The sequence below is a fragment of the Conger conger genome, chromosome 10, assembly GCF_963514075.1.
Source record: "Conger conger chromosome 10, fConCon1.1, whole genome shotgun sequence".
In the NCBI taxonomy this organism is placed as follows: Eukaryota; Metazoa; Chordata; class Actinopteri; order Anguilliformes; family Congridae; genus Conger; species Conger conger.
The window spans coordinates 12,901,921-12,928,210 of NC_083769.1; the positions used below are offsets into that span (position 1 = coordinate 12,901,921).

The 26,290-nt window shown below is 42.6% G+C and overlaps 2 protein-coding genes across 3 annotated transcripts in view; one reads left to right on the forward strand and one right to left on the reverse strand.

The window, feature by feature from the left end:
* The first annotated feature begins 5,700 nt into the window (after positions 1-5,700).
* Positions 5,701-8,743, forward strand: LOC133138834 (GTPase IMAP family member 4-like). 2 transcript variants are annotated; one of them, XM_061257928.1, is made up of 3 exons: positions 5,701-5,940; positions 7,453-7,742; positions 7,811-8,743. In XM_061257928.1, the coding sequence occupies exons 1-3, from the start codon at positions 5,925-5,927 to the stop codon at positions 7,916-7,918; spliced, it is 414 nt and encodes a 137-aa protein (XP_061113912.1). In that variant the 5' UTR covers positions 5,701-5,924; the 3' UTR covers positions 7,919-8,743. The 2 variants fall into 2 exon arrangements, with proteins under 2 accessions (XP_061113912.1, XP_061113913.1); XM_061257929.1 differs by having other exon boundaries at positions 5,702-5,940; positions 7,453-8,743.
* Positions 8,744-22,376: 13,633 nt separating this feature from the next.
* Positions 22,377-26,290, reverse strand: part of jph2 (junctophilin 2) — a 31,336-nt gene continuing 27,422 nt past the window's right edge. Inside the window, exon 6 of the mRNA XM_061257416.1 lies at positions 22,377-26,158. The gene's annotated coding sequence lies outside the window, so the exon portion shown is untranslated. The remainder of the gene's footprint in view (positions 26,159-26,290) is intronic.

A 26,290-nucleotide genomic window follows, 5' to 3' on the forward strand; every position in this document is an offset into this window, starting at 1 on the left:
CTTGAGACTCGACTTGGACTTGGAAGTTAAAGACTTGAGACTTGATGTGACTTGAGACATGATGACTCGAATTACTTGTTTGTGTTCGTTTTGTTTTCAGTTTAAATATTATTCAAATGTTCAAGTTGTCAAGGTTACCGGTATGCGAGCGCATACACTGGGAATGGCATGGTCATGATTGGATGACTGCCCTGTCATGTGAATGTGATCTGATCATGGCGACCGCGACTGTGCCAAGAGTCATCACTTTTGGATTAAAAAATTTCATATGTGATGGAAAAAAACGAACTGCTGAATGCAAGACCTGCTCAACAACGATTTCTGACAGCCAGAGTACAACATCAAACTTTGTTCGTCATTTGAGGACTCATTCGGATCGGTAAGTGTGAGGGGTGGCTCATGTTAGCTAACGTTAGCCAGATAAAATGAAATAACCAGTGCTTAGTTTGTAAATCAGGAGGTCCCGATACAAAAAGAGGCTGCTGTTCCGTCGCGTCAGGGGGAGAAAAAAAAGTCCTGGAACGCCGGCAAGAGTTACCAACTATCCCTTATTAGCCGGGACATCCCATACATTGGGCTAAATTAGTTTGTATTGACTGCTACTCTACTCTGCACACTGATCGGAATCCTTGTTGCTTCAAAAAGTTACCGGTTATTTTAGTCTGAACACTGTGGGTATGCTCAGTGAGCATTACTTCTTCTTTGTGTGTCCTTCTGTTGCCGCCACAGCACCCGACCATGATGCTGCCCCCACACAATTGCACCCCCAATACTCTCCATTACCAGCTCCCAAAACAGACCACAGACACCAAATGCACATTAAATAACACATTTAATAAACATAACTTGTACTAAACGTTTGTCAGAAGCCGTTTCTACTTACCTCCTGCCCCGCGCTTTGAAAGCGCCGTAGGACACGGTGTCGTGGAGGAGGAACGGCTGATTAATTTAGTGGCTGTAATGCGACTATCAAAACCAACTATAAGCCGGTGAGAGGGCGAGTACAGGGAGATCTGTCCGACACGAGTCCAAGGAACGAGCATGAGTCCGTAGCTGCAGTTAAAGAGTGTTTATTGATACTACGACAAAACATTGCTCTGCATAGATGGTATTGCATTTGGACTTAGATGTTAGTGTTAGCGTTTAGTGGTCAACAGAAATATCGGCACCCTGACTCACCCTCTCTGTTGCAAACAACAAACAGACTGATTCCTAAATAGGCGCAGGTGATATTAATTACGCTACCATTCTGCCCCGGTGCCGCGCGCACACACACACACACCATTACCACTGGTGAAAAAGTAACAAAACACATTGCTGCTCCTACAGTCAATATTTGGCTAGATTTTATGTCATTTTCAGTAAAGACTCATCTAGATATAAAACGTGTGTTAAGCAGCCTACTCTCACATCTTTACTTGACTTTTATGTCGCCAGAGCGCACAGCTGATAGGTATGTGGTTTGTTTACATGACGTCACGGATTCAGTGTGGACAGAGCGTCTGATGTTACGCGATGAGACGCGATAGTGATTGACGTTAAATTCAGATTTAATATGACTCGACTTGGGACTTCACTTGCCGTAACCAAGGACTCGACTTGACTTGACTTGACATAACCTGTGACTTGAATTGACTTGACTTGCCCAAGAAAAAAATACTTGGGACTTGCTTGAGACTTGGACCAAATGACTTGAGACTTACTTGTGACTTGGATAAGAGGGACTTGGTCACATCTCTGGAAGGAGGTAACCCAGTGACTAATGCTATGTGGGACCAGAGGCGGTGAGGGATAGGGAGAGGCTGTAACAGACCTGACGGGGGTGAGTGGGAAGGTTTACCTTGAGCACAGACCAAGCAAGCAGCAACAAAGTCCAAGACATCTCTCTTCATGCCTGACCACCAGAACCTTCTCTGAATGAATGTGGTAGTGCATGAGATCCCGGGATGGCATGAGAGAATAGAGGAATGTCCCCATTGTAACACCTGCTATCTGGCTGCCGGTGGAACGTACCGGCGGTTGTCCGGACAGTTACTGTGACCTGCTTTGTCGTTCTGAGCATTGCGGACAATGTCCTCAATTTCAAGCTGTACAGCATTGACGAAGCAGTTGGATGGTAAGATGGTGTCTGGCCTTTCCTCCTTGCTGTAGGGTTCGAACCGTCTGGAGAGTGCGTCAGGCTTGACGTTCTTGGATCCAGGACGGTAGGCAAGCGTAAAATTGAAACGGGAGAAGAATAGGGCCCACCGGGCTTGCCGAGAATTGAGTCTTTTGGCGGTCTGCAGATACTCCAAGTTCTTATGGTCAGTCCACACCAAAAAGGGGGCTTGAGCTCCTTCCAGCCAGTGCCTGCACTCTTCTAAGGCCAGTTTGACCGCCAGAAGTTCCCAGTTGCCGATGTCGTAGTTCTCTTCTGTTGGTGATAGGCGGCGAGAGAAGAAAGCACAGGGATGGATCTTATTGTCTTTGCTGGAGCGTTGTGATAGGACAACCCCTACCCCGATGTCGGAGGCGTCCACCTCGACTACAAATTGTCTGGTAGGGTCAGGGTGGATCAGGATAGGAGCTGAGGTAAAACGGACCTTGAGGTCAAGAAATGCCTGATACCATTCCATTGGAAAGTTCTCTTGTTGGATGTGAGTGCAGTGAGGGAGGCAGTGAGGGAGGCAGTAAGAGCAGTCGTCTGGCAGTCGGAGGGTTGCCGGTTCGATCCCCTGCCCGGGCTGTGTCAAAAGTGTCCCTGAGCAAGACACCTAACCCCCAAATGCTCCTGACGAGCTGGTCGGCGCCTTGCATGGCAGCCAATCGCCGTTGGTGTGTGAGTGTGTGTATGAATGGGTGAATGAGAAGCATCAATTGTACAGCGCTTTGGATAAAGGCGCTATATAAATGCCAACCATTTACCATATAAATTCCGACCATTTACCATTTAGGGAGGCAACAGTGGTACTGTAATTCCGGATGAATCAGTGGTAGAAGTTGGCAAACCCCAAGAAGCGTTGTAGGTCCTTGCGACTGGTGGGTTGTGGCCACTCGATCACTGCCGTAATCTTCTTGGGGTCCAGTTCTTAGTTCAGTCACTTGGCCTTGTTTCCACGTCGGAGGAATGGCTTTTTGGCCGCAATTCTTCCATGAAGACCAGTTCTGACCAGACTTCTCCACACAGTAGATGGGCATGCCTGGGTCCCACTGGTTCCTGCCAATTCTGAGCTGATGGCACTGCTGGACATCTTCCGATTGCAAAGGGAAGTCAGCATGATGTGTCTTTTATCTGCTCCACTGTTTCCTTGGCTGACCACTGCATCTATGGTCCTCAACGTTGCCTGTTTCTTTGTGCTTCTCCAACAGAGCTTGGACAGCACATCTGGAAACCCCTGTCTGCCTTGAAAGTTCTGCTTGGGAGAGACCTTGCTGATGCAGTATAACTACCTTGTGTCTCGTTGCTGTGCTCAGAATTGCCATGATGTATGACTTCTGACATTAAACTGTCTTCAGCAACTTCACCTTGGAAGCAGAGTTTGGCTGTTCCGCACCTAGTTTTCACCCTCCTACACAGCTGTTTCTGTTTCAGTATACAATATACGATGATCATTGTTCTGAAATATGATCTAAACAAATTATATTTATTGAAACATGTACAAAAAAAGAAACGCATACAGGCTTAAATACAATACATGCTTACAACACAGTGAGAAGCAGCAACACAAATAAACGAGTGTATTGAGCCAAATACTTCAGTCTCCATAATCATAAACCACACACTACTGATATAAAAGCATCAGAGAGGGAAAAAAATGAAATAGCAGAATGCAACTATAAAAAGATAGAATAAATGTTATGTGTGGATCTTATTGTGGCTACACTGGGATTTGAACCCCAACCTTGTCTGTCGCAGTCATCTTTACCACTACGCCACAGGCCACCCTATATTAACACGCTGTTTGTACTGTTAATATTGACAGTGCTGGCCACACTGGACAAGTTTCGCACATAACTCATTAATAAAAAGCTGCTGTAGAAAAGCAGCCCCCTTTAAGCATAAACAGGCAATATAATAATACTATTAGTACTACTACTATTACCACTACTACTAATAATAATAATAATAATAATAATAATAATAATAATAATAATAATAATACTAATAACTGCTGAATTGATTCACTTTAATGCATGCTGCCAAGAAGGTTTCATTAATGTCATTGTCATTTTCCCAGTAAGATTTCTGAGAACACTGAGAAAATATTCCAGTTCATTGATGCCTATTTTTTATAGTATTTTTTGTAGCCAAAAGCGACTCCTGCTCCTACTCCTGCCCCTGCTGCAATAGCAGCAACAGCGGGGCCTGCCACACACAATGCTGCCCCTGCACCAAGTAAAGCACAGATTGATATGAATCCCTTATTTCTCAAAATTGTTGCAACGATGCAAGTTGCTTTCTCTACAGCTGCTTTAACCTCTTCACACCAGAGGTTATCAATCTCTTCAGCACTCCTACATCTTTGCTCTCTGTCTATGATATCTGGCAACTTTTCCCTCAGAATCTTTTCAATCTCCCTGTGAAGTTCAATGGAAGCAGTTTCGTACATATTATTGGTGTAAAAATGCCCCTCATTGTCGTTCAATACATCCTCTATTTTGTCAACAAGCTTCCTCACTTGTTCATCAACATGACTTCTGTTTTTTATTCCATGGTATTTATTCCCAAACTTCCATACAAGATTCCTAAGCTGTTCATCCCTACTTAATCGCTCCTCCAGTGTCTCCCCACAATATTCCAATTCGTCCATCCCTGTAAAAAGAACGATAGTGTATCGCTTAGCCATCTCACCAAACATCTGCTCAAAATGTTTAATGGTTTTATTCTGCTCCTCAGTGTACCTATCCATAGACATGACGAGGAGGAAGACATGTGGGCCTGGTTGAGAGACACACACACCTCTCAATTTCTGTTTCAATGCAATTTGAATGTGTGTAAAAAAACCCTGGGGTGTCAATCACGACAAGCCTTTTCCCAAATCTGACAGCTGACCTGCTAGCAGTGATTGAATGGCTCCAAGCAAAGGGGCTCAATAAGCAAATTAATCATTTCAAACATTTTGATTACTTAATTATTACTTTATTTCAAGGAAAACTATGAAGGCTTTAAGTCATAGATCAAAAGCAAAAATGTACTCTTTGTGGGCTTGGCCAATGGGAATCCATTGGCTAAACGCCCTTTGCCAGTGACGAAAGTCTGCAATAACAACCAGTGCTGAGGATTAGATGGACAAAAAATTACAAAAAGAAAAACAAAACACAGGTGGTGTTTACAATTTTATAATTTAAGACAACTTCTGTGGAAAGAATCGATATCAGCAATTCAAATTAGGAAACTTGCTCTCAAGTGACAGACTCCTGTGTGCTGAACCACATTTTTCTCGCAATCTGAACATACAACACAGAACCATTCAAAACCGTATTGAATTGACGTGTCTTTTCTTCAAAGTATAATTAATACATGAATATTATGCACCATTATTCCATCTCCTTTATTGAATCACTTTTAAGTTCCACGTTGTTGTGTCTTGCGTTCCCTGTTTTTCCCTCAGTTTTCACTCTGATCAAATCAATTCCATTCGCTGTCCCGCCTGTCAATCTTCATTAGCCTGGTCCCGCCTCTACCAATCACATCCTCCCCAAGATAAAAGCTGTGTTTGCTGCCTATCTGATGTCTTACGCTCCCGATTACCTCAAAAACTTCAGCAGCATACTGGAGTCGCAACGCGTGATAGTTTGGCTTTCTTTTTTTTAATAGCCAGAGCAATTTTCTAAGCTAGAATACAACTTCGCAGTTGACATTTTGAACTTGCTACGTTGGTGAGACTACGTTTCACAAATCAAGAGAAACTATCTGAAGTACAACGTTCATTTTGAGCAGACGCATGCATAAAATGGAAGGTGGGTAGCACTTGTTTACTGTGGAATTACTGGGTTTTTTTCCCCTGTCTTTTTTTATTCCTACTGTTGGCTCGTTTTTAATCTAACAGTCCTAACGTAATACCTCACCGTGTTCTGAACGCCAAATTAGCTCACCATGTTCCACACAGCGCAACTTTTATGACCAACAACTAAGCAATCACTTCCAGATCAGCTTTTGTGTGCGTAGTATTCGTTCCTTCCGTTTTCATAAAAACTTGGTATGAGCCACATACACGATCCGTTTCAGCATATATTGACATGGTAATAGTGTTCCACTGTGGCGTTGTGGTGGGCAAGCTGTTGCTAACGAGAGACCGGACAGGCTTAACGGCTTGCCTACACAACAGAGTGAATAGGTGTTCGGACCACCGTGAGCTATAACACGGTCTTCCGAACACAGGGTGCAGTTTGTCGTTATTTTTTCTGTAACTATTGGTCCAATTCACATCAATCAAAGTGTTAGTCTGGAGCGCGGTGTGTTCTGCATATGCTAGTTTGGTTGTGTGCTGTGTTTCTTTTCTTTATCCCTTAAAGATAACATTTTGTTATTCGTGTAGGTCTATTGTTACATTATTGTTCATATTTTTGGTTTGTTGATTAAACCATTTTACTAAAATGGAGCTTGTATGCACAGAAACTAAGTGAGCAAAGTCTGATTTATACTTCGTTCCCTGAGACGAAAATGAAAGTGTGCATTCATACTTCGTAAGGCCTGAGGGGGAAGGTAATGTCCCTGATATCGAGACGCCAAACGTCTATTTAGAATGTCAAAACGGAAACCGTGTCCGAAACCATAGCTGTATAAAAGTGTGCTAATGCTGCCTAGATGACGCTCTACATGTGGTGAAATATCAAAGTGTGACCGCTGGACACTATCCTGGCACGGGTATCCCACAGTGCATTGTGCTAGGTCAGGACCCAGGCAAACGGAAGGGCGGTGTTCACACCAAAGCGGGAACACATTGCAGTATATGAATCATCAATCATAATTGTATGTAAATCCATTGTGAAATTAATAGCCATTTGTTTGGAGTAATAATCCTCTGGGGGACAGCAATGGTTGGATGCCCCCTCAATAAATGCAGTGAAATATGTACTAAAGTCAATCTGACGTTACATGCAGAAACATGATGACAGAGCGTTCATTTTAAATGGGTGCTTGCTCACTCAGTACAGTAAAGTTCATGCAGGCTTACTAATCAAATATAAAGATATCTTGCTTTGTGTACTGACGGGTAACTATTTTACATTTGACAAAGATAACAAAACCACTTACAGATGGGCTAATGCACAGGTCTAGTTGTGTGGTAAGAAATGGTTGACTATGTGTCCCCCAAATTGTACCTGCAAAATTGAAAGCAGCAGAAACAAATATGCAGTTGAAAGCAAATTGGCTCTTAGGCCACAGGTGGAAAACCAGTTATCGCACAGCTTTATACCTTGTAGTGGTATCTAATCTTGTATTCATGGTTTTGTCACATGGTCTTCCAGGTCTTCGCGTGGTGATTGCTGGGCCCACAGGTTCAGGCAAGAGTGCAGCGGGAAATGCCATCTTTGGACGCAGTGTATTCACTTCTGCTGCTGGTTCCTGCTCTGTCACCCAGGCGTGTGAAAGCGCCGAGGAGGAAGTGGAGGATGTCGGGAAGCTCCTGATCGTCGACACACCGAGTCCATTGAGTCCGGGACAGAGGAGGCGATGCCTCCAGCTGTGTGCTCCAGGCCCTCACGCGTTCCTGCTGACGCTACGTGTGGGCCGCTACGATGAAGAAGACCGGAACCAGGTTGAGAGTCTGGAGAAAGTGTTTGGAGAAGCGATGTATAATTACACCACAGTTCTTTTCACACACAGGGACAATATGGAGATGACGGGGGAACGGTTGCAGGACCACATCGAAAATGCCAACCCCCACCTCAAAAGCCTGCTGGAGAAGTGTGGGCAGAGATACCACGTATTTGACAATAGGAAAAAAGATGACAGAAAACAAGTGAAAGAACTTGTGAAAATAGTTGATGAAATGGTACAGGCTAACGGTGGTAAGCACTACGAGAGACCCCCATCGCCCTATGTGAAAATCATATCAGTGTGTACCCTGTTCTCATGTGCAGCTCTTCTGAGATGCCTGTGGACATACTGGAATAATGTAGATGATGTCAAGCCTGTCTGGTTTTCTGGAACTGTCTTTGGGATAGGAATTATATGGCTGGCGAGGCAAAGATTAAAATACTGACCTTATCCCACGTAGCTTCAAAGGAGTAGAATGTTATATAATTGGATTGATTTGGACGAATACATCAAAATACATTTAATATAGTTCTGCATGGATATTGTGACGGGGTGGTCAGATGATCAAAAACTCAAAAGGCAGATAATTATCCATTTATTATATGATCTATAACCAACTATTTCCATTCTGAAGAAGGGACAACTGACCCTGTATCAGCACTGCTACTCTGAGGTGTGTTACAGATATCGGCCTGAGTATTTTGGATCCATCCATCTTCATGTAACTGAATTCAGTCTGCTCCAGTATTAACTTTAGGGAGCTCAATCTGTTATCGAAATGTCGGGATACAGAATTACAGTTGTGGTTTAAAAAAATAAGAGAATTCGAGCATGTATAAAAAAATTTTTTTATAATTGATGTAAAATGCTTTGTAATGAAAACAATGTTTTAATACAGAGATGCAGTGATATCTTAAAGGAATGTATAATCATGTTTGATATTGTCAATAAAATGCGTACATATAAATGGTTGGCATTTATATAGCGCCTTTATCCAAAGCGCTGTACAATTGATGCTTCTCATTAACCCATTCATACACACTCACCGACGGCGATTGGCTGCCATGCAAGGGGCCGACCAGCTCGTCAGGAGCATTTGGGGGTTGGGTGTCTTGCTCAGGGACACTTCAACACAGCCCGAGCAGGGGATCGAACCGGCAACCCTCCGACTGCCAGACGACTGCTCTTACTGCCTGAGCCATGTCACCATAAACCTCCCTTGTAGAAATGCTGAGTTGTGTAATTGTAATTCTTTTTCCTTTTTCTTTGGTACCCACCGGTTAATGCCAGCCTGGTAATTGCCTACAACCTCTCGCAAAACAATAAAAGCAACTGTAGAACACACGTCAGATCAGGAAGAAACCAGGTCTAATATCTTCTAAATGACTTCGCTGTTATACCTTGAACCTGGAGAGAAAGCACTACTCACAAGAGAGGGACTAATTTGCTAGTGCCAGATGAATAGGTTAGAAGGTGCTTATGTTGCCATAATGACGTTAGTTTTAAATATAATTATATTGCATTACATTACAGTATTTCCCGCAGTGGTTTATAGTTAAGTTTATAATTGAGTAACGGTGGATTAAAAAATGAAAATTGATTCAAAATAAATATTGGAACTTAGCCAGGTCTGACATTCTGTATATTAAGTGCATACCAAAGCTCACTGGAACAACTATAGATTACACATCAGATAAGGAAGAAACCAGGGCCGCGTTTCCTGTTAACGGTGTCTCAGCGTTTTACGAAGACACGAAAGGTATACCTTACTAAAGTTAGTTACTTTTTTAAGCGTGTTTCCCGAACTGTCCTTTTCTTCCAAATGACTAGTTTCGAGAAATGGCGCTGTTACACATTGAAATCGGAGAGGGCACACTAGTCACGAGAGAAGCGCTGTCAACAATGAATGCTGCTGCCACATGAATAGGTTAGGAGGATAGGCCGTGGGAAGTAGGGGTGCGGAGGATCCGCAGGACCCCCTGGAGTATGGTGGAGGACCTGCATGTCCACAAATTAATAAAAAGTGTAATTTAATTTGTGTTGGTTATGTTCACATTCTAATGATATTTTGATTTCAGTAAGTGGCTAATAGTGGATTTTAGGTTCCAAATTTCCAATCTGTTTGGAAATTAACTTTACGATTAGTTAGGCCACACACTTTCGTTCGCATAAACCAACTGATCAGTCAACAACAGCAGTTGTTGTACCTGCAGCAGCCTGTCTACGAGTTGTAGCAGCACAGATCATGATAATGCTGGAGGAGAGGATGGAGCTAGCTGCACTAACACGCCGGAGCCCGAGCCACTGCAGGTGCCGGTCTGAGCTGTCTATATATAGGGAGGACAACCGAAAAATGTCTTTCCGGAAATCAACATGAATATTATGATTAAAATCTCAGTTTAACCTTAAATTAACGTGTTGTGGACAATAATTCTGCTTAGGTGGAATTTTATTGTGAAGAAATTTTTTTTTTGCTTTTGCTTTTAAGCGCTCATTTTACCAGCATTCAATCATCAAAATGCTGGACCCCTTGTTCTTCTTTACGCTGAAGATAGTCCTTAATGACATTGGCTTTTTGTTTGGGGTCATTGTCCTGCTGCAGAATAAATTTGGGGCCAATCAGATGCCTCCCTGATGGTATTGTGTGATGGATAAGTATCTGCCTGTAATCCCCAACTCCCCAAGCCCCAAACTTGCAAGGAACCTCCCCCATGCTTCACTGTTGCCTGCAGACACTCATTTTTGTACCGCTCTCCAGCCCTTCGGCAAACAGACTGCATTCTGCTACAGCCAAATATTTCAAATTTTGACTCATCAGTCCAGAAAACCTGCTGCCATTTTTCTGCACCCCAGTTCCTGTTTTTGTGCTTAGTTGAGTCACTTGGCCTTTTTGGCCGCAATTCTTCCATGAAGACCACTTCTGACCAGACTTCTCCACACAGTAGATGGGTATACCAGGGTCCCACTGGTTCCTGCCAATTCTGAGCTGATGGCACTGCTGGACATCTTCCGATTGCGAAGGGAAGTAAGCATGATGTGTCTTTCACTAAGTTTCCTTGGCCGACCACTGCGTCTACGACCCTCAATGTTGCCTGTTTCTTTGTGCTTAGTTTTAGCCCTCCTCCACAGCTGTTTCTGTTTCAATTAATGATTGTGTTTCAACCTACATATTAAATTGATGATCATTAGCTCCTGTTTGGTATAATTGGTTAATCACACACCTGACTATAAGACTATAAAATCCCTGACTTTGTGCAAGTGTACCGAGAAGAATTGATGCTGGTTTGAGGGTGGTCACACCAAATATTGATTTGATTTAGATTTCTCTTCTGTTCACTCACTTTGCATTTTGTTAATTGATCAAAATAAACTATTAACATTTCTATTTTTGAAAGCATTTACTTACTTTACCACATTTTTTCACACCTGCCTCAAACTTTTGCACAGTACTGTATATCGTGCATTTTCAAGACACGTTGCTTTCGGAAACTTGCCCTGTTTTGTGAATGTTTTCATTTTTCAATAATTATTTTCATAACATAGAAATTGTGAACAGTTTAAGCAATTTTGTGAAAACATTGTCGAGCCAAGATCATCAAGAACCCTATAAGATGCATTGCTAAGTGCATTACATGCTTACAACACAGTGAGAAGCAGCAACACAAATAAACGAGTGTATTGAGCCAAATACTTCAGTCTCCATAATCATAAACCACACACTTCTATAGTAGAATGCAACTATATAAAGAGAGAATAAATGTTATGAAACATTTGTCAACAGAAACTCTAAAATAATGGTCAGTGGCATCACCAGCACAAAAACATGACAAATAAATTGCGATGTGAACTACCATTTCCTTTTTGTAATGGATCATGGGAATACAATAAGAAACTGCCATTTCAAATCAGGCTTTCCATAAAGACGGCGTAGACATCCAGAAAAAGACAATGTTAAATGGACTTTGCATTTCAATTTTAAATTGATAAACTGCGTACGGACATAAACTTAAAGATGAATAAGCACAATGGGCTTTTACATTTAAATTTTAATTATGTCATGGTTTTGCACACATAGAATGAAAACAAAATGTTACCTTGCATTTTAATGAGAATTTTTGTTCTGTTTTATCCTTTTCTCTGTTTAAAACAGGTATGTAAAGTCACCAGGCACGGTAAAATGATACATGAACCCTATGTATACATATTTAACTTACATGTTACGAAGTACTGGGTCTTAAAGTCCAGCGGATTGGTTATTTTGTCGAACTGGAAAAGTTCGCTGGCTTTTTAGCTAGCCAGTTAGCTAACTTGCCTGTCAGGTCCTTAGCTGTAAGCTACGTTGTGTTGAGAGAAACCATGGTTACTCACGCCATTATTAATAGAAATATAACGTGGACGTGCCGGCGAGTCCGTGGACCTCAGGGGATTAAGTATTGCTTTTGTTTGGTTCTTGGCTCCTGGGCTCATTGGGTTTATTTTGTGGCTTAGCTGACAATGTTTTATGAACATGTATACAATGTATGTATACAGTTGTACAATGAACATGTAGATAACATGTATAAACTAAAGGTTATATTAGTGTAACGGGTGGTAGGGCACCCGTATAGTAGGGGAAGACTATTGAATGCTATTATCTCCAGACAGCAGGGAAATACAGGATCAGGTCCTGACCCCACTGCACAATTCAACTTGGCCCTAAGCTATACTGTGAGGGAGGCAGTGAGGGCTTCAGGGTTTTTAACTGTCACGGTTTACCTGAAGGGGTTATGGCCTAGTGTGTGCTGGTATACGCTAACACCCGGCTATTTCCCTATATCTCCTTCATAGCAGTATTAAGGAAAAGCTGCCCCTACTCTGGAGAGTATTCATTAATTGACCAACCTTTAAATTGTAAGAACCAATTGGTTAAAATGTATTATATTAATAACATTTTTAAGCTGTAGATTGCAATAGAAAATGTTTAAAAGTAATACAATTACAGTTGAGTACTCAGGTTTAACATATAGGCTAATCTTCCACTCTCATTAAACCTAGTCCCACTGGTGAGATATTTAAACTAGCTTACCACTGTATAGCTGCACACTTTCCGGCAAAACCCAAACCAGTACATGTATAACACTTATGTACTTACACTTAGAACTCACACATTGGCACACTTCAAAAATAATAATCAATAAATTCAATACCTTCAAGCCATTACATTCTGCTAATCAGATGTAGAACCAACATTGGACCACTGTTACCCAAAAATAAACTGACTGTCAAATAACAGATATTCATTAACCTATTAGCTCATCAATGAGTAAACTTAAACGCAATTTGAAGGTATCGATCACAGGTGACAGATTAATACAGGTCAACTTCACAGTACGAACAGGAAATACACAACATTATGCAGGAACATGGTATAATGATCAGAATGTCCTAATTACTATGGCCATCCACAGGTGAGTGTTTAGTGTGGTGAATGTGTAGAAATAGGGGCTGAGAGCAGTTCAGAATGTTCACGTTGACTGGAGCACCATTCAGAGGGGTGTATGTAGTGTGTGGGTGTGTGTGTGTGTGTGTGTTACGAGTGCAGTAAATAGTCCGCAAAGTTCACATTGTCCGTTGCACCCGCGATGTGTGGTGTCAGTGTTTGCTCACCAAGCAGCAATGCTAGTCACTGAGCTCGTGAGCTGACGTCAAGAGTGCAGTAAGCATTTCGCAACATTCACATTGACCGTTGCACTCCCTTGTCAGTGGAGAGACTCGATTGGCAGGTAAATAGCTTATCTCTATCCAGCCAGTAGGAGAATGCCAGCTGTAAGTGCCATACACACAACTTGCGCTGCAGCAGAGCCGAGGGTTAGCAGCTAGCCTACTTAGCTGAGACTGGAGAGAGCGGGAAATCTTCTCTTCAGGATAGCAGGCTACCGCGGTATGTAACGTAGCAGGCAGCAAAATAAAAAAACAGACAAAACCCATATAGCGACGTCAGGAAACACGGGCTATACTAAACTAGACACTTTTGCTCTACTTTAAACTAAGCATTACTTAATAAACATCCGACTCGTCTGTTGTGTTGGGTTCTTGGTAATAAATAAGACCACCTCCAGTTGGGCGTTAAGCTGGTTTACTCAAGTAGTTGTTGGCAAGACAATACAGATGATCAGTTACCGTGAGCTTCCCTGCTCGTCACTCTGGGCTCCTCCTGACCCCGCCCCATACGTGACCTCATATCTAGGTCCAATGTCAAAACAATAACATTACACCACATCCCCCTTACCTTAAGTTCAAAGTTAACCTTAGCTATAGCTTTTTAATTTCAATGAACACATTTTTTTTTTCCCATCACCATTCACCTTATTTTCTTAGCTTTTGGTTTCACCAATCCCATTACACATCTCCCACATGAACTTAACCCTTAAACTAGGCTTACCTACATCCATAAATCAAACAGTTAACAGGTTTTTTTTGGGGGGTTTTTTTACAGCATTTTTTTTCCTTATACATTTTGTTTCTCACAGGTTAAGTCTCTGTGGTTGTTTAACTTCTCTGCCTGACCGCGTGCACTGAGGTTTGGTAGCTGGTGACGCAGTCCCTGAACCTGCGAAAGCGCCTGCTTCCGGTAGGCCCTCCTGTGGGCTCTCACTCTGAGAGTCTGGTGCTGGCATTGGCACTGGACTCTCACTCTGACACCAGATGGTGACGATTCCTTCTCAGTGTCCCTTGTGGTCCACTGACCAGGTAAGAGCGTGGTGTGTGGTGTCTGGATATTACAGTCCCTTGTGCTTTTGCATCCGAAATCCACACGTGGTCTCCAGGTAACAGCTTTGCAAGATCCCTTGTTCTGTGCCGCCGGTTGAAACTTTTCGCCTCTGTCCATCTTTTCTCCCTCTCCTTGCTCTGGAGTGTTTGCAAGTCTGGGAGAGACGGCTGCAAAGTCTCTGGAAGGGCAGGCAGTGTGGTGCGAAGGCGACGTCCCATGAGCAGCTGGGCAGGGCTTTAGCCGTTGCTCAGAGGTGTGGCTCTGTAGGCCAATAAGGTACGATAAGGGTCTCTGGCCTTTTTAAGCAAGTTTTTAACAGTTTGAACAGCGCGCTCTGCCTCACCGTTACTCTGAGGGTATTTGGGACTACTGGTTACATGCTCAAAGCCATAGTCAACCGCAAACTCCTTCATTGCAACTCCAGAGAATTGTGGGCCATTGTCACTTACAAATGTCTCTGGGATGCCGTGGCGTGCAAACATAGACTTCAGGTGAATGATCACGTCTGTGGATCTGGTAGGGCTGAGCTGAGCTATTTCTACATATCTAGAGAAATAATCTACCACTAGTAGATATGTACGGTCTCTTAGGGAGAACAGATCTGCACCTAATTTTTGCCAAGGCCTGTCTGGTCGTTTGGTTGGCATCAGAGGCTCTATTGTATTTACCCGTTCTTTGATGCATTCTCTGCATTTCAGGACTAGCTCACCTATCTGACTGCTTAGTCCAGGCCACCACACTGTCTGACTAGCACGCACGTTCTCTACATTTTACCACTCCCTGGTGGCCCTCGTGGATTTTCTCCAGCACACTGTTTCTCATGGCAGCAGGTATAACTAACCTTGTGCCACGCAGGAGAAGTCCATCATACACACTTAGAACTGCTCTCTCATGCCAGTAGTGTTTGACCGGTCCTTCTAACTGGTTCCTGTCTGGCCAACCCTCCAGGCAGTATCTGATTACTTGTTCGCAAACGCTGTCTGCACCCAGCTGCTCGCGAAGCTCAGTCAGGTATCTGTCGCTTGTCGGGAGGCTGTCCAGCACAGAATCAACATAGATATTTGTATCCTCCATCAGGTCGCTGTCAGCCCGTGTAGCTCCATCTTTGAGGGGTGAGCGTGAGAGCGTATCAGCTGTTGTGAGGCTTTTCCCTGGCGTGTGTGAGATGGTATATAAATACCTCATCAAACGCATCCTGAACCTCTGTATCCGAGGCGGCAGCGAATCCAGAGCCCGTCCACCTAGTAGGCTCACAAGAGGCTTGTGGTCGGTTTCTAGCTCGATATGCAGACCAAGAATGAAATCCCTGAACCTCTCACAGGCCCAAGTCAGTGCCAGCGCCTCCTTTTCCAGCTGAGCATAGCGCTGCTCCGTCTCCGTCAATGACCTGGAAGCATATGCGACCGGTGACCATGTCTCTCTCTCCTTTTGTAGCATCACTGCCCCTAAACCGTAGGATGAGGCGTCGGCTGATATCCTCAGGGGTTTGTTAGGGTCGTAAAGCTGGAGGACTGGTGAAGACGAGAGCTCACGTTTGAGACTGCAAAATGTCTTTTGTTGCTCATGACCCCAGCACCACTGATTCTTTGTGGACAGCAGATCCCTGAGTGGTTTGTCCTTTTCAGACAGATTTGGTATGAACTTCCCTAACTGGTTTACCATACCAAGGAAGCTCCTGAGCTCGGTTATGTTTGTCGGCGCTTTCATGTCCTGTACAGCTCTTGTTTTGTCGGGATCCGGCCTCATGCCATCTGCCGCGATGATGTAGCCGAGGAACTTCACCTCACTTTTCCCAAACTCACACTTTTTCATGTTGAGCGTGACCCCTGCCTTTTCTGCTCGCTCCAGGACAGCGTGCACTCTCGCGTCGTGCTGCTCCTTCGTAGTCCCTCAGATAAGGAGATCGTCCATGTGGCAGACAACTCCTTCCAAGCCTGCTGTTACTTCGGTCACCATCATGTTCTGGAAATGCTCCGGTGCGGAGGAGATACCGAAAGGCAGGCGGTTGAAGTGATAACGCCCGAATGGCGTGATGAAAGTGGTATAGAGAGCTGACTCTTTTGACAGGGGAATTTGCCAGAAGCCCATGTTTGCATCCAGCTTTGTGAAGTACTGTGCACCAGTGAGCATGCCTAAGGTCTGTTCAACTGAAGGGAGGATGAACCTTTCACGGCACACTGACTCATTTAGGGGTGTCATGTCCACACATATCCGGACTTCCTCTTTGTTCTTTTTCGGGGCTACGACCATGCCGCAACACCAGTCAGTTGGTTCCACTCTGCTGATGACCCCTAATTTCTCCATCCTCACCAACTCTTCCTTCACTTTGCCCATAAGTGGCAAAGGAACTCGCCGTGACACTTTTAGTGAGAATGGCGTGGCGTCTGGTTTGAGCTTAATTGTGTAAGGCTTCTGAACCCGCCCCAGTCCATCACAGAGTTTAGGATATGCCTCTCTTACTGTCTACTCTCGCCACTAGCTTGAGTCTAACTGAAGCTGCTCTGCTCAACAGCGCCAGCTGTCGGTCCCTCACTACAAATATCTTCTCTGTAGTGCTCCTCTCTTTATATGAGAGTGTTTTTCCGTAGCGAACCCCAGGACGTTCAGTTTTGCTCCACCTGGACCATAGAGTGGTTTCTGTGCTTTTTCAAGCTCCCCATTTCCGTGTCTGACTCCGTCAAACACCTGCTCTGGAATGGCTGAAACATCGGCTCCCGTATCTATTTTGAAGGCTACTTTGCTGCCTCTTATGTTAATGTCAGCCATCCATGGGTCCTCACCAGACGACACCTCCCCTAGAAACAGTCCATCCACGTCCTCAGCAACCTCATGTACTGTGCTGGTTGACCTGCATACTTTCCCATAATGTCCTCGTTTGCTACAGTTGTGGCATACTACACTTTTAGCTGGACATTGAAAAGCGGGGTGAAAGGGTGATCTACCGCATTTAGGACAAGACTTGTAATCCCCCCTAGTCTGCACTGTTCTCTTGAAAGGGTTTGGTTGTCCTTGTGTCTGCTCCTTGAATTTGTTTTTGTGCTGTTTCCCCTTTTTAAAGTGCATAGCATCCATAGCTACATTACTAGCACACTTCTCCCCTCTCAGATCAGACTGCTGGCGTTTTATTTCTTCTAACTGTCTAGCCATTGTGATGGCTTTTGTGAGAGTGAGATCCTTATCAAGTTGCATCCTCTCTGACAATGCTGAATTTTGAAGACCCACTACCAGTCTGTCTCTCAATAGTTCATCATGTAGTTCCCCATACTCACAGTTTTCTGCCAGTGCATATAGTGCTGTGATGAAGGAGTCCACAGGCTCTCCTGGCTGCTGAACCCGTTTGTTGAACTTAGCCCGTTCATATATCACGTTTTTCTTTGGGATAAAATATGTGTCAAATCCCTTTTTAACTGTATCATACTTCTGGCGCTGCTCGCTGGTTAAGTCCAGCCCCCGTAGCACGTCGTCAGCTTCGTCCCCCATGCAGTAAACTAAAGTGTTTACCTGGTTATCGTCGGAGGATTTGTTCAAGCTACTTGCCATTCTGACCCGCTGAAATCTCCTTATCCACTTCTCCCACTCCTGTGGCTTCGAGAAGTCGAAGGACTCCGGAGGTCTAATGGTAAAAGTCGCCGCCGGCATCGCCATGCTTCCTCTCGTTTGTAGCCGGAGGCTAATCAGCTAGCTAGCCGTGGCGTCTCCCGTCTTTTCCTCCACTCCGCAGCTCAGCGCAGCTCCACTTCTGACACCATGTTGTGTTGGGTTCTTGGTAATAAATAAGACTACCTCCAGTTCGGCGTTAAGCTGGTTTACTCAAGTAGATGATCAATACAGATGATCAGTTACCGTGAGCTTCCCTGCTCGTCACTCTGGGCTCCTCCTGACCCCGCCCCATGCGTGACCTCATATCTAGGTCCAATGTCAAAACAATAACATTACACCACATCGTCTTCACTTCTTCCCTGTGCTAGCTGGTTAGCTTCAGCACAGCAACACAATTCACTCACGTTAGCAGCCTCCACCGTAATGTTGTCCCGTCCTCTTCGGAAAGTGGTCTCAAATCTTCCTCCTTTCTTCAGGCAGGATCAGACCGCACTAACCGGCACTTTAGGGTGCAACTAATACGACTGCCTGGTAAATGTGTAAAAATATCGAACTGCCTTCACGCTCGCGATATTTCTCGTTTTCACTCTCTCCCTCCTCGCGCGTGTCCTCGCTCGACCACCGTTCCAGGCATTCTAAGCTAGGGGAACTGGCATGGGCAATGTAGTGATATTGGAGGGTGTGTGGAATTATGTAGTTTAAATGTTCAGTGTTAGTCTGTTCATCCACATTAGCAAGGAGGAATGAACGTTTGGTGGCTTAGTAGCCTACCAAGTTGATAATATCCCAAGTTGGATTGATGTTTAATGTGTTGGTAAAGATTTGTTTGTTGACATATAGGCTGACCTATTGATTGAATTTTGGGACATAGTAGAATAGAGATTAAGCTGTTAAACAGCACTGAGAGTATTGAACTGTGTCAGAAACAGTAGTATTGTAGTATTTAGTGCTACTAGGAGAGAGATAGGCAATTGTAGCTATCCTATTTGTCAATTCAGTATTGATTTAATATTACTTGTGATAATGCAAGTGGACTGTGTATGTTATGTATGTCAACGATAATTGAAATGTGGATGTGAAAGATAATTGTTGATACAAAGGAAAAGAACAAAGAACATGAGATGAATGAAGAAAGGATTCATTTATGATTTCATTAGTAAATAAAGACGTCTACAGCCTGCTCAACAAGTAACCAACGTCTCCTGTTTTATCCTTTTCTCTGTTTAAAACAGACAAACCTACATGTAACAGGCCCCGCCCCTTACCTGGGACCTGTAACACTTACATTTTTATTAGAATTTTTAAATGGTTATGCTTCCCTCTAGAATTGTAAAAACAGTACATTGAAATAAAACATGATATATAGACCTATTACCATTCCTGCGTCATTTCATGAATTCATATTTCTCATTCAGGCCTCTAAGATCATTGAGCAATTGGAAGCCTTAACATCTATTTGTAACGGTAATATTGACAGTGCTGGCCACAAGGACGAGTTCAGCACATAACTCATGCAGACAAGCAGCCCACTTTGAGCATAAACAGGCAATATAATAATACTATTAGTACTACTACTATTACAGCTACAGTGAAACACCCCTAATGAATATGCATTTCACGAAGACGACTATGGCAAACGCTGAAAAGAAGGCCAAGAAAGGGGATTTCAGCCATTTGATTGCCTCTGAAAAGCTACAGGTGTGGGAATTATCCTGATTGATTGTAAATGACGAACAGTTCTGCACAACGAATGTGATGATGACGATGATAATAATAATAATAATAATAATAATAATAATAATAATAATAATAATGACATTCAATTTGTCTAGCACCATTGAAAACAGTTATAAAACATAATATATGACTACATAGCTGCCAACTCTCACGCTTTCGGCGTGAGACACACGCATTTGCCTGTTTTCACACGCACATGCAAATGCGTGTGTCTCACGCCGAAAGCGTGAGAGTTGGCAGCTATGTGACTATGATAACAATATATGAAACTATGCACTCGTATCTGCCCGACTGACGCATTGAAAACGGCATCAGTGCAGCGTAATTTGTCCGACTGTTCACCATATTATTTATGAGAATACATTTAATAACATGAAGTATTGTTTAACAATTCGTCTACATATTTGAGGGATTATTTTACAACATCTCCGTTTATATATATCATCCTTTTTGGGCATCTTTACACCTTTTTACATCCTGTTTCACTTCCCGTTTTCCTGGTCTTACGTCACGAGCATTAAAGGCACAGGACACAACAGTATCAATTTCACACCATTTCTCGCGTTCCATCCCATTGCCATCGGAGTCGCAGTTTCTCATTTCTCGAGTTAATGTGCGTACGCACGGGTCAGAGTTTCCGTGGAGGACCGCACATTTTCCCGTAAAGTTCGTTTTTTATAAATGCCAAAGTTTGCTTAGAAAGTGGCGTACGCATTCTTTTGTGCATACGCGACGTTTATAAATGAGGCCCCAGAACTGCTGAAATTATCGACCTTCAAAAAGCGATTGAAAATGAAACCGGTATAGTTCCCACGCCGCCACAGCTGCAGTGATGGCAATCAGCCACTAGAGGCCGTCAAGTAGCCATAGCCACATGCAAACTGTCTTCACTGAGAACAACATGTCTGAGAAATGAACTTACATTTAATTTCTTATTTTCTTTTTGATATTGTGAAATCTTAGCCTCACTTGTTTTGTTATAAATAAATATAAACATCATCTCCTGTTTAAAACAGAGAGCCACATCAACCATCAGAATGGGGAAAAATGTGATCTAAGTGACTTTGACCGTGGAATGATTGTTGGTAGCAGACAGGGCGGTTTGAGTATCTCCGAAACTGCTGATCTCCTGGGATTTTCACGCACACTAGTCTCTTGAGTTTGCAAAGAATGGTGCAAAAAAACCCCCAAAAAATCCAGTGAGCAGCAGTTCTGCAGACAGAAACGCCTTGTTAATGAGATACGTCTGAGGAAAATGGCCAGACTGGTCAAAGCTGACAGGAAGGTGACAGTAATGCAAATAACCACACATTGTGGCATCTCTGAACACACAACGCATCATAACTCTTAAGTGAATAGGCTACAGCGGTAGAAGTAAAAGTCTAATAAATACCTAATAAAGTGCTCATTGAGTGTATATCAGTGCTGCAACCTCCACTGAGCTCTCCTGCAAAGCACATGGTGTCTGTTTCTGCTTCTTATCATGCTGAGTTGGGTTCTACAGGTGGGACGATCAAGTGGCTGTAGAGATGGATATTTACCAAGCATGAGTATTCTAAATTGATTAAATACTCCCATCCCACATCCTGAGACAATGAGATGCTCCTATCCTACATCCTGAGCCAATGAAACACTTCTATCCCACATCCTGAGCCAATGAAGTGCTCCCATCCTACATCCTGAGCCAATGAAACACTTCCATCCCACATCCTGAGCCAAAGAATTGCTGTGCAGCGTGTTATTGTGCAGGTTGTATGGAATCTGTGGGAAACTGTAAGATTATTGCGCAAGTTATATGAAGTCTGCAGAAAGCTGTGTATGATTATTGCACAGCATGTATGAAATCTGTGGTAAACTATAAGATTATTGCACAGGTTGTATACAATCTGTGGGAAACTGTAAGGTTATTGTGCAGGTTGTATAAAATCTGGGAATCTGCAAGATTATTGTGCAGGTTGTATGAAATCTGTGGGTATCTGTGTAAGAGAGTTGTGCAGGTTGTATGAAATCTGTGGGGATCTGTGTAAGATTATTGTGCAGGTTGTATGTTATTATTGTGTGGTTTGTATGAAATACGTGGGATGTTTCAGTGCAGAGCAGCCCTGCTGTTGGGTCTGAGGCTTTGTGTATACTCCACATGAGCCCAGTTCACCACCCTGTCTAAAATTGGGATACCCCAGGATGGGGTGCAGGGGTGGGTTGACAGGTGGAGAGTATAAATACTGCTTTTGTTCCACCCCCCGCCACCCCCCCACCCCCCCACCCCCCATTTTTTACTGGCACCTGAAATAGCCAACTAACAGAAATACAGACACATTTCCTAGCACTTTAACATTGCTGTGGTAAATGCAATGTCAATCTAATACACACAAGTAACATGTTGTGTATTCATTGTATTGCTTTATTTCCTCTTTTGGTTTTTGACACGCAGGGTGAATTCTATGTTTGCTGAATGAATCTTGTGTTACTGTAACATGCCAACAGGAAAACTGGCTGAAAAGACCACAAGAGCAAGCATGACAACCAAGCAACGAAGTTGAGAAATTAAATTTGAAAAATGTTTTAATTTCAGTCTTCATACTTTGGGAGGGCACCAGCAATACTGTGAGTTTAGGACATTTAATATAATGCACTGTAACAAAAGGATGAACCTTGCCTCTGGGATATGATACAGAATAAACATTTTTCAATAGGTAACAAACACTGCCATATTGCACATATGTCCAAGTTCTTGTTCTGATTAATATATATTTTTTTTAAGAAAAAAAAAAAGGGGGGGGGGGGCTGCTTAGTAAAATGTCCTGCCCAGATGCAAATTGCACTAATTCAACACTGCGATCTATGCCATAAATTATTTAAACACAAGCAAAAACTACATAGGACACTGAAAATGCTGCATAATTAAGTATGATCCTGTTTACTGCATGTAAACACCTAGCATAGCAATATTATTTTATGAAGTATGCAAAATACTTTGTTGTAATATGATGTCAGCATTAGACAATTCAATGAAAAAACATATATAAAGGGAGATACCCCTTTATGCTATTGGGGGTAATATATATGAAATACTGTCTTGTGTTGACGCTGGTCAGGAGAGACTCCAGACTGCAAGGGACATGTCTGTCTCTTTATTATTGCGATTGCTCTCATTTCAGTGTCAAATGACTGTTGGGTATCCAATAATACTTACTGCTGGTGATATAAATTGTTTTGATATAACTTAATAAATACTCAGTTGGTATAAATAAGAATGCAGACAGTGTACTTTTTTTAGAGTGCGTTCAACGTTGTAAGACCTGGAGTTCCATCATAGATATATATTATTATCTTGAATGCCTGAGGTAATCTTACAGATTTAAAAAGGGAAATGCAAAGCAAGCTGGATTGAATATTCCATACACAAAAATCCAAATATTTTTGTACATGAAAAGGTACTTTAAAAATGTACAAAATCACACACTACAAAAGTGCACACATGCATATAAAAGTTTCTGAAGAGACCCAGACCTGGCCTGACGCATAATCACTCTTCACTGGACAAAATTGACATTTGCGTTTCTATGGCTACTATGTCTAAAATGCAGTTCCTGTGTCTAAGAAGAAGAAACCATTGAGCTAACAAAATGCAACTGGTAGCAAATTAATCAGAATAAATGTGAAACCTTTGCATAGTAACAGTAAAAACAGGATGTATTTAAATTATTCCTAATTTTAAAAAACCCTTCAAAAGTCCTGTAAAGATGGTATAATAATTATGTCATTGTGTGCAAAAGACTCGCTTTCCTATCCAATTATTACTGTACGTACCATGGCACAACATTGTTCTGTGCAGAAAACAGACAGACAAATAAATACACATTTGTCCTGGTACAGTATGTGGCTGGTATTCTTGTGAACATGATTCATATTCAAACCATCTGTCTACAGTATGAACAATATTTGTTGCTCCGAAAGCCAATATTCTGATCTTTGCCATACACTGAAATGCAAAGCTTTCATAAATAAAATGCATTTCTTACCACACAGTGCTGGCACGTGGCTTCTCTGATAGTACGTATCAAGTTACAACTAAATAATGGTCATCTTCAAGGTTTGTGTCGTGCTGTTAAGAAACACATTGGGCCACTGGTAAAAACTGATGTTTGACATCTGATCTGAAAAGGCTGAAGATGTTATGTCCTGCATCTTGACCAGACCAGAAAAATCAGAGGCTACATACAAGGCTCTTCAAGCACTAAGAAATTACATACTGTTGTGTGATATCAATAGCATGCATTTCTTTTTAGCTAAATTTAGCCTGCTGTTTCAGAACCTAATAATTAAGAGTACATGTAAATCATTGCAGCTCAGCTCTAGGTCCTGTAGGCCACTGGCCTCAGCCTAGGACAGGGATGCACAGCAAGGGCTGATCTGCTTCTGTGCTTAAGTATTTAATTAGCTAAATAATGTCTCAAACAGACATTTGTATATGCACCTGCTACAGCTGCAGACTGCAAGTGTCTCCTGAAGATTTTACTCTACTCAAGTCAGGAGTGAACCAGCATCATTTCTAGACCTGTCAGAAAACTAAATTAAGGTAATTGGTTGGAACAAAAACCAGCTTACAGATCGGCCCTCCAGGACCGAAGTTGTGCACTCCTGGTCTAGGACCTGTGGCCCCCTGGTGCTTATTGGCTGGTCCAACCACAATTGCAGTCCCAGTATTTTAACATCAATTCATTATCGTGAATTACTCTCATGTAGAGGGATTATTTACCCTCTTAAGCCACATTATGCTAGAAATAGCTCTGCATGCTGCAAATAATACAATTTCCGTGTTTAATATCCTGCCTTTTGTGATATATTTCAAATAATTACAGATTAAACACTCAAGTAATGAAAGTAATTCATAATTCAAGTGTAGACACATGGCCACAATTTGGAAGATAATGAAGATGTCAAATGATAACAAGCCAAACCTGTATTGTGTTAATATATTTAAGGTACAAAAATAATTTAAGAACTTAAACACCTGTGTTCAATTGGACATTTTTTCTTCATGGTATGAATAACTATTTCTGACAATGTGCCCTTGAGAGGGAACATAATCCCTCTCAAGGGAACATAGACATAAAAAGCACCTAATTATGAAATATTAACAGCCTGTTAAAATTCTGGGATTGCAGTTGTGGTTGGAACGAGACCCAGCACACATAGGGGTCCCCAAGACAGAGGTTGGGAAGCAATGCTGTCGAGGCTGCAGGCATTCGCCCTAGCCATGTTCCACACCAGGGATGGGCAACTCCAGTCCTGGACGGTGTGTACAGTATGCTGTACAGTACAGTATGTGTGCAGTAAATCATATTTTGCTGCCACCAATTACCCTGGCTGAATCAGCTAATTAGCCAAATGAACCGTGACAGATTCACTCAAACTAGACCACAACAAAAAGCTACAGGACAAAAACATTTATCAGCAGCTCTGTAGATCACAGAATGTGGCTATGAATGACAGATTATGTCCATGTTTGGGCTAATTAAATAATTAAGAGCAGAAGTTGGTCTGAAATCCAGACACAGATAAGGCCCACCTTGTCCATCCCTGCTCTACACGTCCTGATTTCACTGACGAGCTTACTTCCTGGACCAAGGAGGTGAACTAATCAATGCAAATCAGGTAAATACATAAATAAATGCTGAAAAGTATCGTTTATGTCACTTGGGTGTCTTTCTCTCAAGTCTGACATAATTTAGATGTCTTGATAATTAAGTGCACAATACCAAGCATATTCCCAGAAAACAGTTGATGCCTTTCTCTGAAACATACAGTTTAACTCAGGAACTATGCTATATGTCTCACAACCTCAACAAATCTCAGTTCATTAGACAGTTGTTTCCCTTTATTTTCTATGTTTTTTTTTTTGTGGGGGGGGGGGGGTTAATGGGGCATGTCACTTTAATATACTGTATTTGTATTTATTCATTTACATTAATAAAGGTGCCCCCCACAAAAATAAATAAATAAATAAATTAAGTGAACTGTTGCTGGCGAACTTTGGTTTCACTGGAAAGTACAGACTGTTTAAGTGGTGGATATGCTTACGTAGGGCACATACGTGCCTTTTTACCCATTATGCACTCAGAGCACATTTCTACGGCTTCTCTGCAATTCCTATGGTTGCCCTCTTTCCCCTTTTTCTTTCGCTTGTTCAGTTGAAGCGCAAGGCAGCTCGACGGGCTGAAGTAAGGAGTTTTCCTCGCACGACTGAAGCTTGCGTTGGGGATTTCGGCATCGGATTCATGACTCGCCCCCCGGGTGACGTCTGGAGCACCGCCGAACCGCGACTGCAAACAACGGCGGAGAGATCAAGGCGACGGGAAGAAAACAGTTACCGTGGAAATTAAAAAATTAAATCACAGAAGTAAATATTAAAGTGAAAATGGTAAAACCAAAACCAATTAGTTTTCTTATACTGC